The 12,254-nt window shown below is 39.0% G+C and overlaps 1 protein-coding gene across 1 annotated transcript; it reads left to right on the forward strand.

Annotated features, from left to right (window-relative positions):
* Positions 1-1,575: 1,575 nt before the first annotated feature.
* On the forward strand, positions 1,576-10,915 carry NHP2 (NHP2 ribonucleoprotein). Its single transcript, XM_067156957.2, has 3 exons — positions 1,576-1,879; positions 9,995-10,067; positions 10,313-10,915. The coding sequence occupies exons 1-3, from the start codon at positions 1,717-1,719 to the stop codon at positions 10,542-10,544; spliced, it is 468 nt and encodes a 155-aa protein (XP_067013058.2). The 5' UTR covers positions 1,576-1,716; the 3' UTR covers positions 10,545-10,915.
* Positions 10,916-12,254: the final 1,339 nt, after the last annotated feature.

The raw sequence follows: 12,254 nt of genomic DNA on the forward strand, positions 1-12,254 counted from the left end.
TGGGAGATAGTGTGTTCGAGCCCCACCGTCGGCAGCCCTGAAGATGGTTTTCCGTGGTTTCCCATTTTCACACCAGGCAAATGCTGGGGCTGTACCTTAATTAATGCTACGGCCGCTTCCTTCCCAGTCCTAGCCCTTTCCTGTCCCATCGTCGCCATAAGACCTAAATATCTGTGTCGGTGCGACGTAAAGCCAATAGCAAATAAAATAATAATGTATTACTAATTATTAATGAGAAAATAATAGCTCGTAGCATACGAAAAACATGTTAACTATCGGTACTTGAAAGTAATGATTAACAACATTAAGCCTGCAAAACACGACAAAGTTATACAGAAACGTATTTCTGAAGAGCGGACAAAATGTAAAATGCAAAGGTACATATTAACGAAATAAATATTGTTCGTACTGCCAGAAAGACTTAAATAAATGCTCTTTCCGTTCACTGAGAACGTTGTGTTCACCCCCCCCCCCACACACACACATAAATATACTGAGTGTACCTAGTAGTAATCTAATAGGACGAATTTTCCGTCCGCGCTCCGCTTAGTCGATGTGTGGTGTCGCCTGACAGTTCGAACAGGTTCGATACGGCATCGAGCCTACGTAGCGTATCGGGCCGACTCGAGCCTGCTCGAACTTCCGTATCATTCGCCCATCACTAGATTTAATAATATTGGTTCTGTGTCTCTTCTGTTCTTTATCGATGCGTTCTAAGGATGTCGAAGTTACTGTTAAAATTAGAGTGGAAGAAATAGTAAGCTTGCATAAATCGATATGTTTTAGGTTTATTATCACAGGATATTAACGAATATACCCCAGGATTTGTGGTAAAGATGTGATTGTGATATTTGTAAGAAAGCAGCTGTACAAAAATAAAATCCTTTTCCGTTCATTTCTTTGAAGAATGTGGGTAATCTCTATGTTCCTACGAAATATGTTGCTTGCGTGTAAAAACTTACTGAGATGTATTTTAGGGAGAATACAGCTAATGGTTTAAACTCAGTCATGAATGGGAATATACCTAATGAAGCCACAGCTCATTTGTATGAAAGAAATTTGTTGTCAAGGTTAAGCCCACATGCTTTAGATCTGAACCCAACGGATACGCATATTTATCGACTTTTTAGCATAATTTCATCACTGTTTTCGAAAATATGTGTGAATCATGCTGTAAGGAAGTTGATTGGATATAGATATGATCATAGGTCGGTCTTATGGTTGATGGCCTTGGATGTTAGGCCCCTTTAAACTAAAAGCAAGATCGGTCTTTAAGGGTTTGGCTATTTTTATGCATTTGTAAATTGATATACCAATGTTTCTCTTTTAACAGTAAAATAAAGGACGTAAAAGGCGCAATTAATCTTTATTATTGTTATTATTTCGATGTTTTTAATTATTTTAATTATCTCCTGTCCAATACTCCCGTTTCTGCTACCATATTGCGTCGGGATAGTGTAGTGATGTAAGATGGCTGCGACCGCACGCTTGCGTCTTCAGAATACTTCTCTTTGGAATCTTGTTGTTCTTTGCCGGTACAAATCTACATGTCGGTGAATTTTGATAGATACATTTTCTGTGGATTTTTGGATACATCACACGTGTTGTTAGCGGTGTTTGTTTTGCGAGATTTTTATTGTAAAGGTGTGAAGATTTGAATTTTTATGCTTATTGTATTTTTCTTTGACTACTGAGAAGGACAAGTACATAGTTAAAATGGGTAAAAAATCAAAGGAAGATGACGCAGAGTGTCCAAATACAGGTGACGTAAAGGACGAAGACATGAGTTACGAAGAAAAGGTTAAGTTTGCGAGCGTTATAGCCAAACCTATGGCATCACGTAAACTCGCAAAAAGAGTTTATAAGGTTATCAAGAAGGGTTGGTATTATTTCTTGTGTATTTCATTGAATTTATTCTTCATTTTTACGTAAATTTAGAGCTGTGAGAAAGTTTTACATTCAGTTTAAGAGCACGGATCTGTCGCTATTCGTTTCGAAATGCCTTCGTAGAAGTCTAGTTCTAGGTAATATCATGAATTTTACCTGTATCGGAACTTACTCGTACTGACTCCTGCTGGTAAACAACCTGTAGAGTTGAGGGTTGCCTAGTATTGATAGAATTTGTCTCCTTGACAGTGATTTGTGTTACAGAAAGTTACACCACGTGAGTATAATTCTTCCAGCCGTTTGCTTGTAAAAGGCCAGTTGAACTGTGTCAAAAAATTAAGTTCCCTGAAAGTAACTTGTCCATAATTTAATTTCACCAATTGCAAGTGTTATAAAAGTATTGTATTTGGTTTCTTCACTGCTACCTATTTCAGCAACAGATGGTTGTCTCATAGTTGCATAATACCGAGCTCGATAGCTGCAGTCGCTTAAGTGCGGCCAGTATGCAGTATTCGGGAGATAGTGGGTTCGAACCCCACTGTCAGCAGCCCTGAAGATGGTTTTCCATGGTTTCCCATTTTCACACCAAGCAAATGCCGGGGCTGTACCTTAATTAAGGCCATGGACGCTTCCCTCCCACTCCGAGCCGTTTCCTGTCCCATCGTCACCATAAGCAATATGGTGGCGTGTGCAGAAGTGACGCTTAGTGTTATGTGCAGTATTATTATATTTTTGGTGGTAAAGAGTGTAGTGCAATACTCCAAAAGTGCTACAATCGCTTCAGACAACCCTCCTGGATACCTGGAAAACATAATTCTATTGGAAAAACTATTGGTGAGTGAAAAATGTACTCTTAGGCTAACTGTTTGACGTGGTGCAGTTCTGAAAGTCTGGGGATGGCAGCCATAGGCCGGCCACGGCGAAGGGACGGGAGCGGTGTTGTCAGACTGAATGTAGATAATCAGCCACTGCTGTGCTTGGCACTTGCCCTAAGTCGGGACATCGAACTAAACCCAGGTCCACAACAGTGCACAATTTGTGGAAATAGTGGTAGGAGGAACCAATTATTTGTCCAGTGTAATAATTGCTTGCTAAAAGGCCATAGAACCTGCGCAAAACTCTCAGTGTCTGAATTCAGAAAAATAAAGAACGGTTCCCATACATGGTTATGCTGGAAGTGTGAAATGCCGCCGTTTTCAGACTCGTTCTTTACAGTTACCAGTGATACGCCCAGTGACTTAGTAAATAATCCTAAATGTACATATGTAAATAAAAATATATAACTTTTTGCTTTCAATGCACGCAGTATTATGCAACGTGGACGGTTACAAAATATCCACGCATTGCTTGAAAGCCTTGACCCGACCATCGTATGTGTCAATGAGAAGTGGTTGTCCAGCAAAATTAATGACTCAGAAGTGTTCCCTGACTCGCTGATATTGTTCCGTGAGGACCGATCCCACCGGTCTGCAGGGGGAGTTCTAATTGCAGCCAAGCCAGAATGTCATCCAACTCGAGTTCATCACCTGGAGACAGCAGCCGAAGCACTGTGGGTGGAAGTGATGTGAAACAAACACAAATTCTTTATTGGATCAATGTATCGCGCCCCTAAGTCGTCGCCGGAAATGAATGATGAACTAATCCTCTCTCTCGAGCGTGTGCAACATGTACAACAAAATTACAATGCCATTTATATTGTCGGTCCAGAAATGCTGCACCTGTTCCAAATAACCCCCTCGCCAATAAATTCCTTTCAGCTTTCTATGATTTATTCCTTCATCAATTAATGTTCGAAGCCACGCGTATTACGCAAACAATGCACTCAACCCTTGATCTTTTCCTTTAACATACCATAGTCCGTCCAATCTCTTAATACTATTCCTGGATTCTGTGACCATCAGGCAATTCTTGCAACACTGACCCATATAAAACCATTCCCCAAACTCCATACCAGAACAGCTTATAATTTTTTCCGAACAAACTGGAACGATCTATCCACTTTACTATCTAACCGCCTCCCCGTTCTCACCTCAGATTTCACCGGCTGTACTGGCATAAACAAGTTCTTTCAATGCGTAGATGAAACCACACCAGTAGTAAATATAACCAGCAGACGGAAATCCCCATGGATTACCAAGGAGATGGTGCGAGAAATTTGAAGAAGGGACCGCCTGTACCAGAAATGGAAAAGAAATCCAACCGATTGTGAGTGGGAGAAATACAGGCTGGCTAGGAACAAGGCTAAACAATCTATCAGAGATTCCTATGATTCTTACATCCACAGTCTCAACACCAACTCCAAGGAACTCTGGGCTTTTCTCAGAAGTAATGATTGCAACAGAGCTCCATCTGTATTTAAACATAACGGTACGGCAGTCTCCACACCACAAGAAATTGCAGACACCTTCAACAGGAAATTTATCCCAAAAGTAACTTCTCCATCCCTACTGAGGAAGAGAACATGCTATATTCAAGGACAACATCTACCCCTCTCTTCCCTCTAACCAACCTGTATTTCTCAACAAATGAAGTAAAGGAGAGCCTTCTGAAAACAAGACATCATGCCACGACCAGGCCGACCGAGCGCCAGCAAGAATTCTCAAGAACTGTGCAGTCGCCTTGGCCCCCTCTCTTTGCGCTCTCTTCAACTATCCGTTAATACCGGGTCTGTACCTGTGGAGTGTAAAGAAGCCAACGTTGTGCCGGTTTTAAAAGATGGAGATAAGGAAAACGTAGATGATTACCGCCCAGTTAACATCAGGGGTCTGTAAATGTATGGAACGTCTAGTGGCTAAATGTATGTTGGATTTTCTCAAGGAGAGAAACCTGTAGAACTCAAACCAGCACGGCTTCATTCCGGAAAAATCCTGCACAACACTTTTAACAAAAGTCATTGATGACTGGCAGTTCTCTTTGGAGGAGACTGATGTCTCACATGACTCTGGACTGGAGCAAAGCTTTTGACCAGGTGAGGTGTCACATCAAATACTTCTGTTAAAACTTAGCAACTACGGCATTCGGGGTAAACTGCTGTTGTCATGGTTGAGATCATTTTTGGTGGGTCAAACGCAATGTATTGTGTACGGAGGAGCCAAATCAGACCAAACCACAATTACTTTTGGAGTAATTCAGGGCAGTGTGATAGGGCCCCTCCTGCACACGATTTATGCTCTTGACTTACCGGATTGTGTAAATTCGACCATGGCGCAGTATGCCGATGACACAGTCATTTACAGAGCCATGAAAAATAGTGATGATATTGTACAATTCCAGTCGGATCTGGATAATATAGCTCTGTGGTGTGAGGGAAATAAAATGCTTATAAATATTAAGAAGTGTACATATATAAGACTAAGCAGAGCTAAACAGCCACTCCAGAACCAACCTACTCTATGTGGAATCCAACTGCCGACTTCTAACTCCATCAAACTGCTCGGTATTCACATTACGAACTATCTGAAATGGAATAAACACATGGAGGAAGTGAGGTGTAAGGCATACAGAGCGCTAGGTTTCGTCCGTAGATGTCTCTCGGGAGGAAGAAGTAAAGCCCTACGAACGGCTCATATTTCCCTAGTGCGGCCCATACTACTATATGGCCTTCCTTCCTGGTATCCAACGACAACGGAAAATATGAGGAAACTAGAGGGTATCCAGCGACGAGCAGAACGTTTAATTAACAAACACATCCCCTTAAACACAGTCAGGTCATTGCCACCAGTGAACTCGTTATGTACACAAATAGACGTAGCCTTCCTTAGGAAATCCCTGACAGACAACACACACCTCTCCCATTTCCACCGCCTGCAGCTTAATTACTGCTCTGTTAAAAGAGGCCAAGGAGTTACTCTTGTCCCTCCCTTCGCTAGAACAACCTCATATTTAAATGGTTTTTACGCAAGGGCTGCTCATACCTGGAACCTTCTACCATCTGAGGTAAAGCTGCTTCCTCTTCCTCACTTCCTCCATGCAGTAAAGAAAATGTATATGTAAATAGAAACCCATATGTGATGTATTTAACTTGTATAAAGTAGAATTGCAAGTAGGATGGGTGCAAGTACAGGTGTAGGTGGGCAAATGTCTATGCGTGCACATGTAGGAGTTGTTGTGAATGAGTGCGTATACAGGGGTATGAGTGAGAGTATAAATGACTGGGTCTTCTTACTCTAATATTTTCAGGATAAATTAAGATACTTATTATTCTAAGGGAACAGTGTTTGGAGTGTAAATATGTAAATTTAAACTTATCTACATAAGTTTATTTGTAAATATTCAGTAGAGTTTATGTATACATGTGGAGATGGAGGCACTTCCGTGTACAACCCCTAAATTGTACATTTAAGGAAAATAATAATAATAATAATAATAATAATAATGAGACCTATCTGTGTCGGTGCGACGTACAGCAACTTGCAAAAAAAAAAAAAAAAAAAATAAATTGCATAGTTGCATAATGAAGCTGAACGTTTATTATACAGATACTGACAAAAATATTAATGGGACAAGACTAAACTACACTCATTCGGTTTCGATCAAAGATGGTAAGTGTATATCGAGGAAGATTATTGCCATCAGTGAGTCGTTTGTTAATCCACCGTACATACTCTTTAACACCTATTTTCTTTCTCTTATTTTGTATGTATATTGCAGAGTTGTTGACGTGAAAACTTGCTTGGGAGTAGACAGTTCAACTGAATTGTGATATAAAGCTAAACTGTACCGGTGCTATCTAGAGAACTGTAAACCATCTTAGTGGTACTAATAATTAGTACACAATTAGTCCAATACTATTCAACATTGCAACTGCAGGCATATCGAAAATAGTAGAATTCAGTGAAACAGTATCACAACACATATATGCTGACGACATGGTAGCCTAATTGGGTCACCCAACCTGGAAGACCTTCAGGAAGTAGTGAATAAGCTGGAAACATGGGTAGAAGAAAATGATCTGCAGATAAATGAATCTAAGACAGTAATGATGAGCTTCAGAAAGGAGGAAGAGCTGCAACAAAGGACAAAATTAAATTTCAGAACAGAGACCTAAACATAACAAATTCCTTCAAATACCTTGGAACTAGAGAAATCTCTCCAGTTCACTGCTGAACTTGTAGCAGATTTAAAGAACAAACTTGAGTGTCGGGACAAGGAAATCCAGGCACTTAGGTCAGAATTTGAAGCTAGAAGTGACTCTCTTGAAAAATATAGTAGGAGAAATAACCTTAGAATCTTTGGAGTGCAGGAGAGCTCACAAGAAAATACTGACGAACTTGCCGTAAACGTCTTCAGAGATATAGACATGAATATAAATATCAATGATATTGATAGAAGTCAAATAAATATGAAAGTTTATTTGTTCCACTTTTTCAATACATAAAAAGATTTTTTAAAAAAGAATTAAAACTGTAGGGACATTGAAGAGCGAAACATATCCCTACAGTTTTAATTCTTTTTAAAAATTCTTTTTATGTATTGAAAAGGTGGAACAAATAAACTTCCATATTTATTTGACTTTATTGTACATTTCAATAGGACCAAAATATGAGAATCATAACATGTAATTGATAGAAGTCACCGTGTTGGGCCTAAATCAGTAGGGAAAACTCGTCCTATCTTTGTCAAGTGTACTTCCTATCGTACATGACAAGAAGTATTCCATAACAAAAGGAGACTAAAGGGCACTCATGTTACCATCCGCAAAGACCTCACGTCCGCTAGACTATCCATACTGAAGGCCGCCATTCACCGTTTCCATGTAATCAACTGTTGGACTGCAGACGGTGATATCATCATTAAGAAACCTGATGGGTGCAAAGTGCGTATTAACCGGCTGTGTGACTTACCGGAGGATAGAGATAGCAACTAAATGGACAATTCACTTGACTGTTCTGATCTCTGTTTACTATATTTCATTTTATTTAAATGCCACCTTCGTGTAATTTAATTAGATTAGCTCACTGTAGTTAGATTATTTCATTCACATAATTATTAATTTTTCATAAGGTGGCTACGAGAACTAATGGGTTACTCTCCTCTGACAGTATCGGACATTCCTTTCCAGCCACAATTCCTTTCAAGGCCTCACTCACCCCTCCACTCTCCACAAACAGAACACGACCTTGTGACAACTGTCCACTGACCCCTCCTGGAATTACCGCCCTTCCTTCTCTCACAACTAGAGACCTGCTCCTAGCTAAAGTTTCCTCTTTCCCTAAAGGTCTCCATATAGCTCATCTAAATGTACATTCATTGTCTGTCCTTTTCCACAAACTTAACTTGTCCCAGACGTATTTGATGTTTGCCTTCTCACTGAAACCTGGCTTCATGATCTGATCCCTTCGAAGACTTTCAACATACCTGGTTACTGTTTACTTCGGAATGACAGAGCTGGAAATAGGGGAGGAGGTGTAGCAGCGAGTCAAAACCAGTTTGAAGCCTAGGATAATTGCATGTTCAGGTAGCGAATACAATAGACGAACCGAGTTCCTGCTTTTGGAAATAATTGTAGCCCATCGGAAATGTGCTGTCTGTGTGGTGTACAAGCCACCTGTGACTGGACATTTGGAGGACGTAGAGAACGCATTGTTACGCATACTCCCGCAATATGAACATGTAATTGTCATGGGCGACTTTAACACAGACACCGGAAACAACAATGCTGAATGTCGGCAGCTTATAAGCATGACTACATCTTGTGATATGAACATTTTGCAAACACTTCCTACTCACCACACCGGCACATCACACACGACAATCGACTTAATGATTGTCAAGAATACAGGCAAAGTACTACAACACGGACAGACATCTGTACCAGGAATTTCAGCTCATGACCTAATATACATATCCTACTCCTTAAAGACCCGAAAGACAAAACCAAGGACTATTTACATTCAGAGATCTCTCTAAAATTGACTACAGTATGTTCACTGCAGATGCACTAGATGTTCCATGGCACCATATACTGACAGTTGACGGCATTGACATTAAAGTAAACATATTTAACTAATATCTGACAGCGCTCTATGATCGACACGCCCTGCCGAAAACAGTAGGGGTAACACGAGCCCCAGCACCGTGGCTAAACTTAGAGCTAAAAGAGTTAATGGCAAGACAAGATGCCGCACATAGAAAGTTTAAGCGACAACCAACACAAGACAGTTTTGACGCATTTAAATGGCTACGAAATAAAACATTGCAGGCAGTGCGCAACGCTAGAATTAGACGTGCACATTCCCTGCTAAAACAAAATACTAGACCTGCTATGACTTGGAAAGAACTAAGACACATGGGAATAGGTAAACAAAGAGACGATCATCCTATTGACATATCCCTGGACTCCCTCAATACATATTTTACCACTCCCGGACATACCATTGACAGAGAAAGGAAACATAGAACACTATACAACAATTACAACTCCCCCTGCACCTGACAGAGAAAAATTCTACTTTTCACATGTGACACCCTCGCAAGTTAAACAAGCCATATTTAGAATAAAATCGAAGTCCAAAGGGATAGACAACATGGAAATAGAACTTATTAAGACAATAATTGACATAATTTTACCTGCTATAACTCACATCTTTAATTATTCATTAATGACTGGCACGTATCTCTCCTTATGGAAAGCTGCTGTTGTTGTCCCACTTGCTAAAAAATCACCGGCTGAAGACGTAACTGACTATAGACCTGTGAGCATATTATTGGTCCTTTCAAAAGCCCTAGAATTCATTGTACACTAACAAGTCTCCAACTACTTGCAAATACACAATATTCTTGACGAACACCAGTCTGGTTTTCGACATAACCACAACACTATTTAAAATTACAGACGACATTCACAATGCGATGGACAAAAAACAAGTTACCATCCTAGCTCTTCTTGACTTCTGTAAAGCTTTTGACTCGGTTGACATAGACATACTACTTTCACGATTTCCTTTCCCCTAACTAAGGTTAAGTTATAAGTAGGTTCCCACCTTCCAGTACTTATCAATTTCTATATAATAGTTTTAATCTCTAGGAGTATGGGCTTTCCTTGTAATGAGAGATAAAGATTGAACTTCTTAATTATGGCTATATGTTTTTCTCCTTTTTATTTCAGCATCCAAACATAAAACTTTCCTAAGAAATGGGCTCAAAGATGTTCAAAGACGGATAAGAAAAGGAGAGACCGGGTAGGTGTTATATAAAATCATCTCTCTTTCACAGTATAGAGAAAGACATCTTTCCATTTTTCTGTAAGTTCTTTATGGAATAAAAGCATCTGTGCTGCAGAGATGATTTTAATAAAATGATGCCATCACTTTATTTAATAGTTTTAATTTCTTATTGACTTTTTTTTTTTTCTTTTTAATGGGCCAAGAAACATTGGTTGTTTCTTGTTTATTCTGAAGCCTCAACTGGTGTCTCTTTCTTGCAGCATTGTGATACTGGCTGGTGATGTGACTCCTATAGACATTATGTGCCACATACCTGCAGTGTGTGAGGACAGGAACATGCCATATGTGTACACTCCATCAAGACAAGATTTGGGTGCTGCAATGGGTGTGAAGCGTGGTTCCCTTATGGTTCTTATTCGAGAACATGAAGAGTATAAAGACTTATATGATAAGCTTCATGAGGAACTTAAGTTGTTACCAATTCCCATGTAATATACTTTCTTCTTTTATACTGATCTGCTGCTGTTGTAAAGTCAGTTTCAAGTTATCTTTACAAAGACATTTGCTTAATTTAAGTATTGTGTTGTGGATAACCTTTTTGATGTTGTGGGAGCAAGTTTTTGGTAGAAAATATTGCAGACCTCCAATACTACAGAACTGCTGCTGTTTTTCCAATTATAATGAGCATTATCATACTAGTATGCACAACTTGGCATATTTGTTGGAATATGTGTAATAACTTATTTCACAAGAATATGTGATCAGTATGTTAAATAAGTTTGCAGTGATTGTTGAATGTCAGATAATGTGAAAGTATATTGATTAGTATGTCATATTTACAGAAATACAACTTTATTGTTATATTTATGAAGTTATTAATCTCTCCAGATGTTCTTTTATTCCCTGAAATGCTATTCTGAATTTCCTAGTTAATTTTCTTTCCACCTTAGTTAGTTATGCAGTATCCTGATACCACCTAGATTATTTTAAACCAGGAAGTTCTATAAATGGATTTTTCATTTCACTCATTATTGATTTTTCATATGTTTGCATCAGTCATACAATTATGTTAACGATTAACAACAAATTAAAAGATAGTAATGAATTAATGAATATTGAATTTTTACGACCGCATTGTAATCGAAACAGACTTTCAACGTATTAGGTCGTGTTACGTACATGTAGTACGTGTTGAAGAGATGTTAAGTACAGAACAAAAATTATAATGAGCATTATCATACTAGTATGCACAACTTGGCATATTTGTTGGAATATGTGTAATAACTTATTTCACAAGAATATGTGATCAGTATGTTAAATGTGCCACATATCCGGCTGGCCATTTTTGTTCTGTACTTAACATCTCTTCAACACGTAATACATGTACTAACACGACCTAATACGTTGAAAGTCTGTTTCGATTACAATGCGGTCGTGAAAATTCAATATTCATTGACATGCCCCACAACGGGCGACTTAAACGCACTCTACAGTGTGCTAGCAGCAGTGCCAGATCTGTAGTTCAGATCCTTTCAAACAGAACAAAGATGGTCTAGGCCACCATAGCTCAATTGGTAGAGCAACCGACGCGAAATCGGGAGGTTGTGGGTTCGGATCCCACTGGTGTCCAGCTGGCCATTTTTGTTCTGTACTTAACATCTCTTCAACACGTACTGCATGTACGTAACACGACCTAATACGTTGAAAGTCTGTTTCGATAGTAATGAATTGTATTATTCGTTATCATTAAAGTTTAGCTTCTTGATTGTGAATTTGTAAGCAGTTTTGTGATAACTGTCCAATGATCTTTCCCCTTTTTTCCCCCCACACACGTAGTCAGAGCACATGCAGTCGCCAACCTGAGCATGAATTTGCTTTTATTTCTCTTGCTCAGGTGATGCAAATGCTGTGATGATACAGTCAGTCTAACCTTAGGATTCTCTTGCAGCATCTGGCTTTAAGCTGTTTATATTTACATTTGTTTGTACAGACATCATAGGCTGTCAGCCAACCATTAGTAAGTTCTCAGTGCAAGATTGGCAGCAGTAATCTTAAACCCCTTAATGGTATTTTAATATATATATATATATATATATATATATATATATATATATAGTTAAAACACCAAATCAATACACACATTACAATCTAGAAAGATTATTAATGGAATATCAATCAATCACTACTGATCTGCATTTAGGG

The sequence above is a fragment of the Anabrus simplex genome, chromosome 1 (genome assembly GCF_040414725.1).
Source record: "Anabrus simplex isolate iqAnaSimp1 chromosome 1, ASM4041472v1, whole genome shotgun sequence".
NCBI lineage: Eukaryota > Metazoa > Arthropoda > Insecta > Orthoptera > Tettigoniidae > Anabrus > Anabrus simplex.

Excerpts from the sequence above, each read along its gene's own strand:
- NHP2 (XM_067156957.2), top strand. The coding sequence starts at position 1,717 with ATGGGTAAAAAATCAAAGGAAGATGACGCAGAGTGTCCAAATACAGGT. Across the intron at positions 1,880-9,994 it reads TTATAAGGTTATCAAGAAGG|CATCCAAACATAAAACTTTC; the intron begins GTTGGTATTATT and ends TTTTTATTTCAG. Across the intron at positions 10,068-10,312 it reads ATAAGAAAAGGAGAGACCGG|CATTGTGATACTGGCTGGTG; the intron begins GTAGGTGTTATA and ends TCTTTCTTGCAG.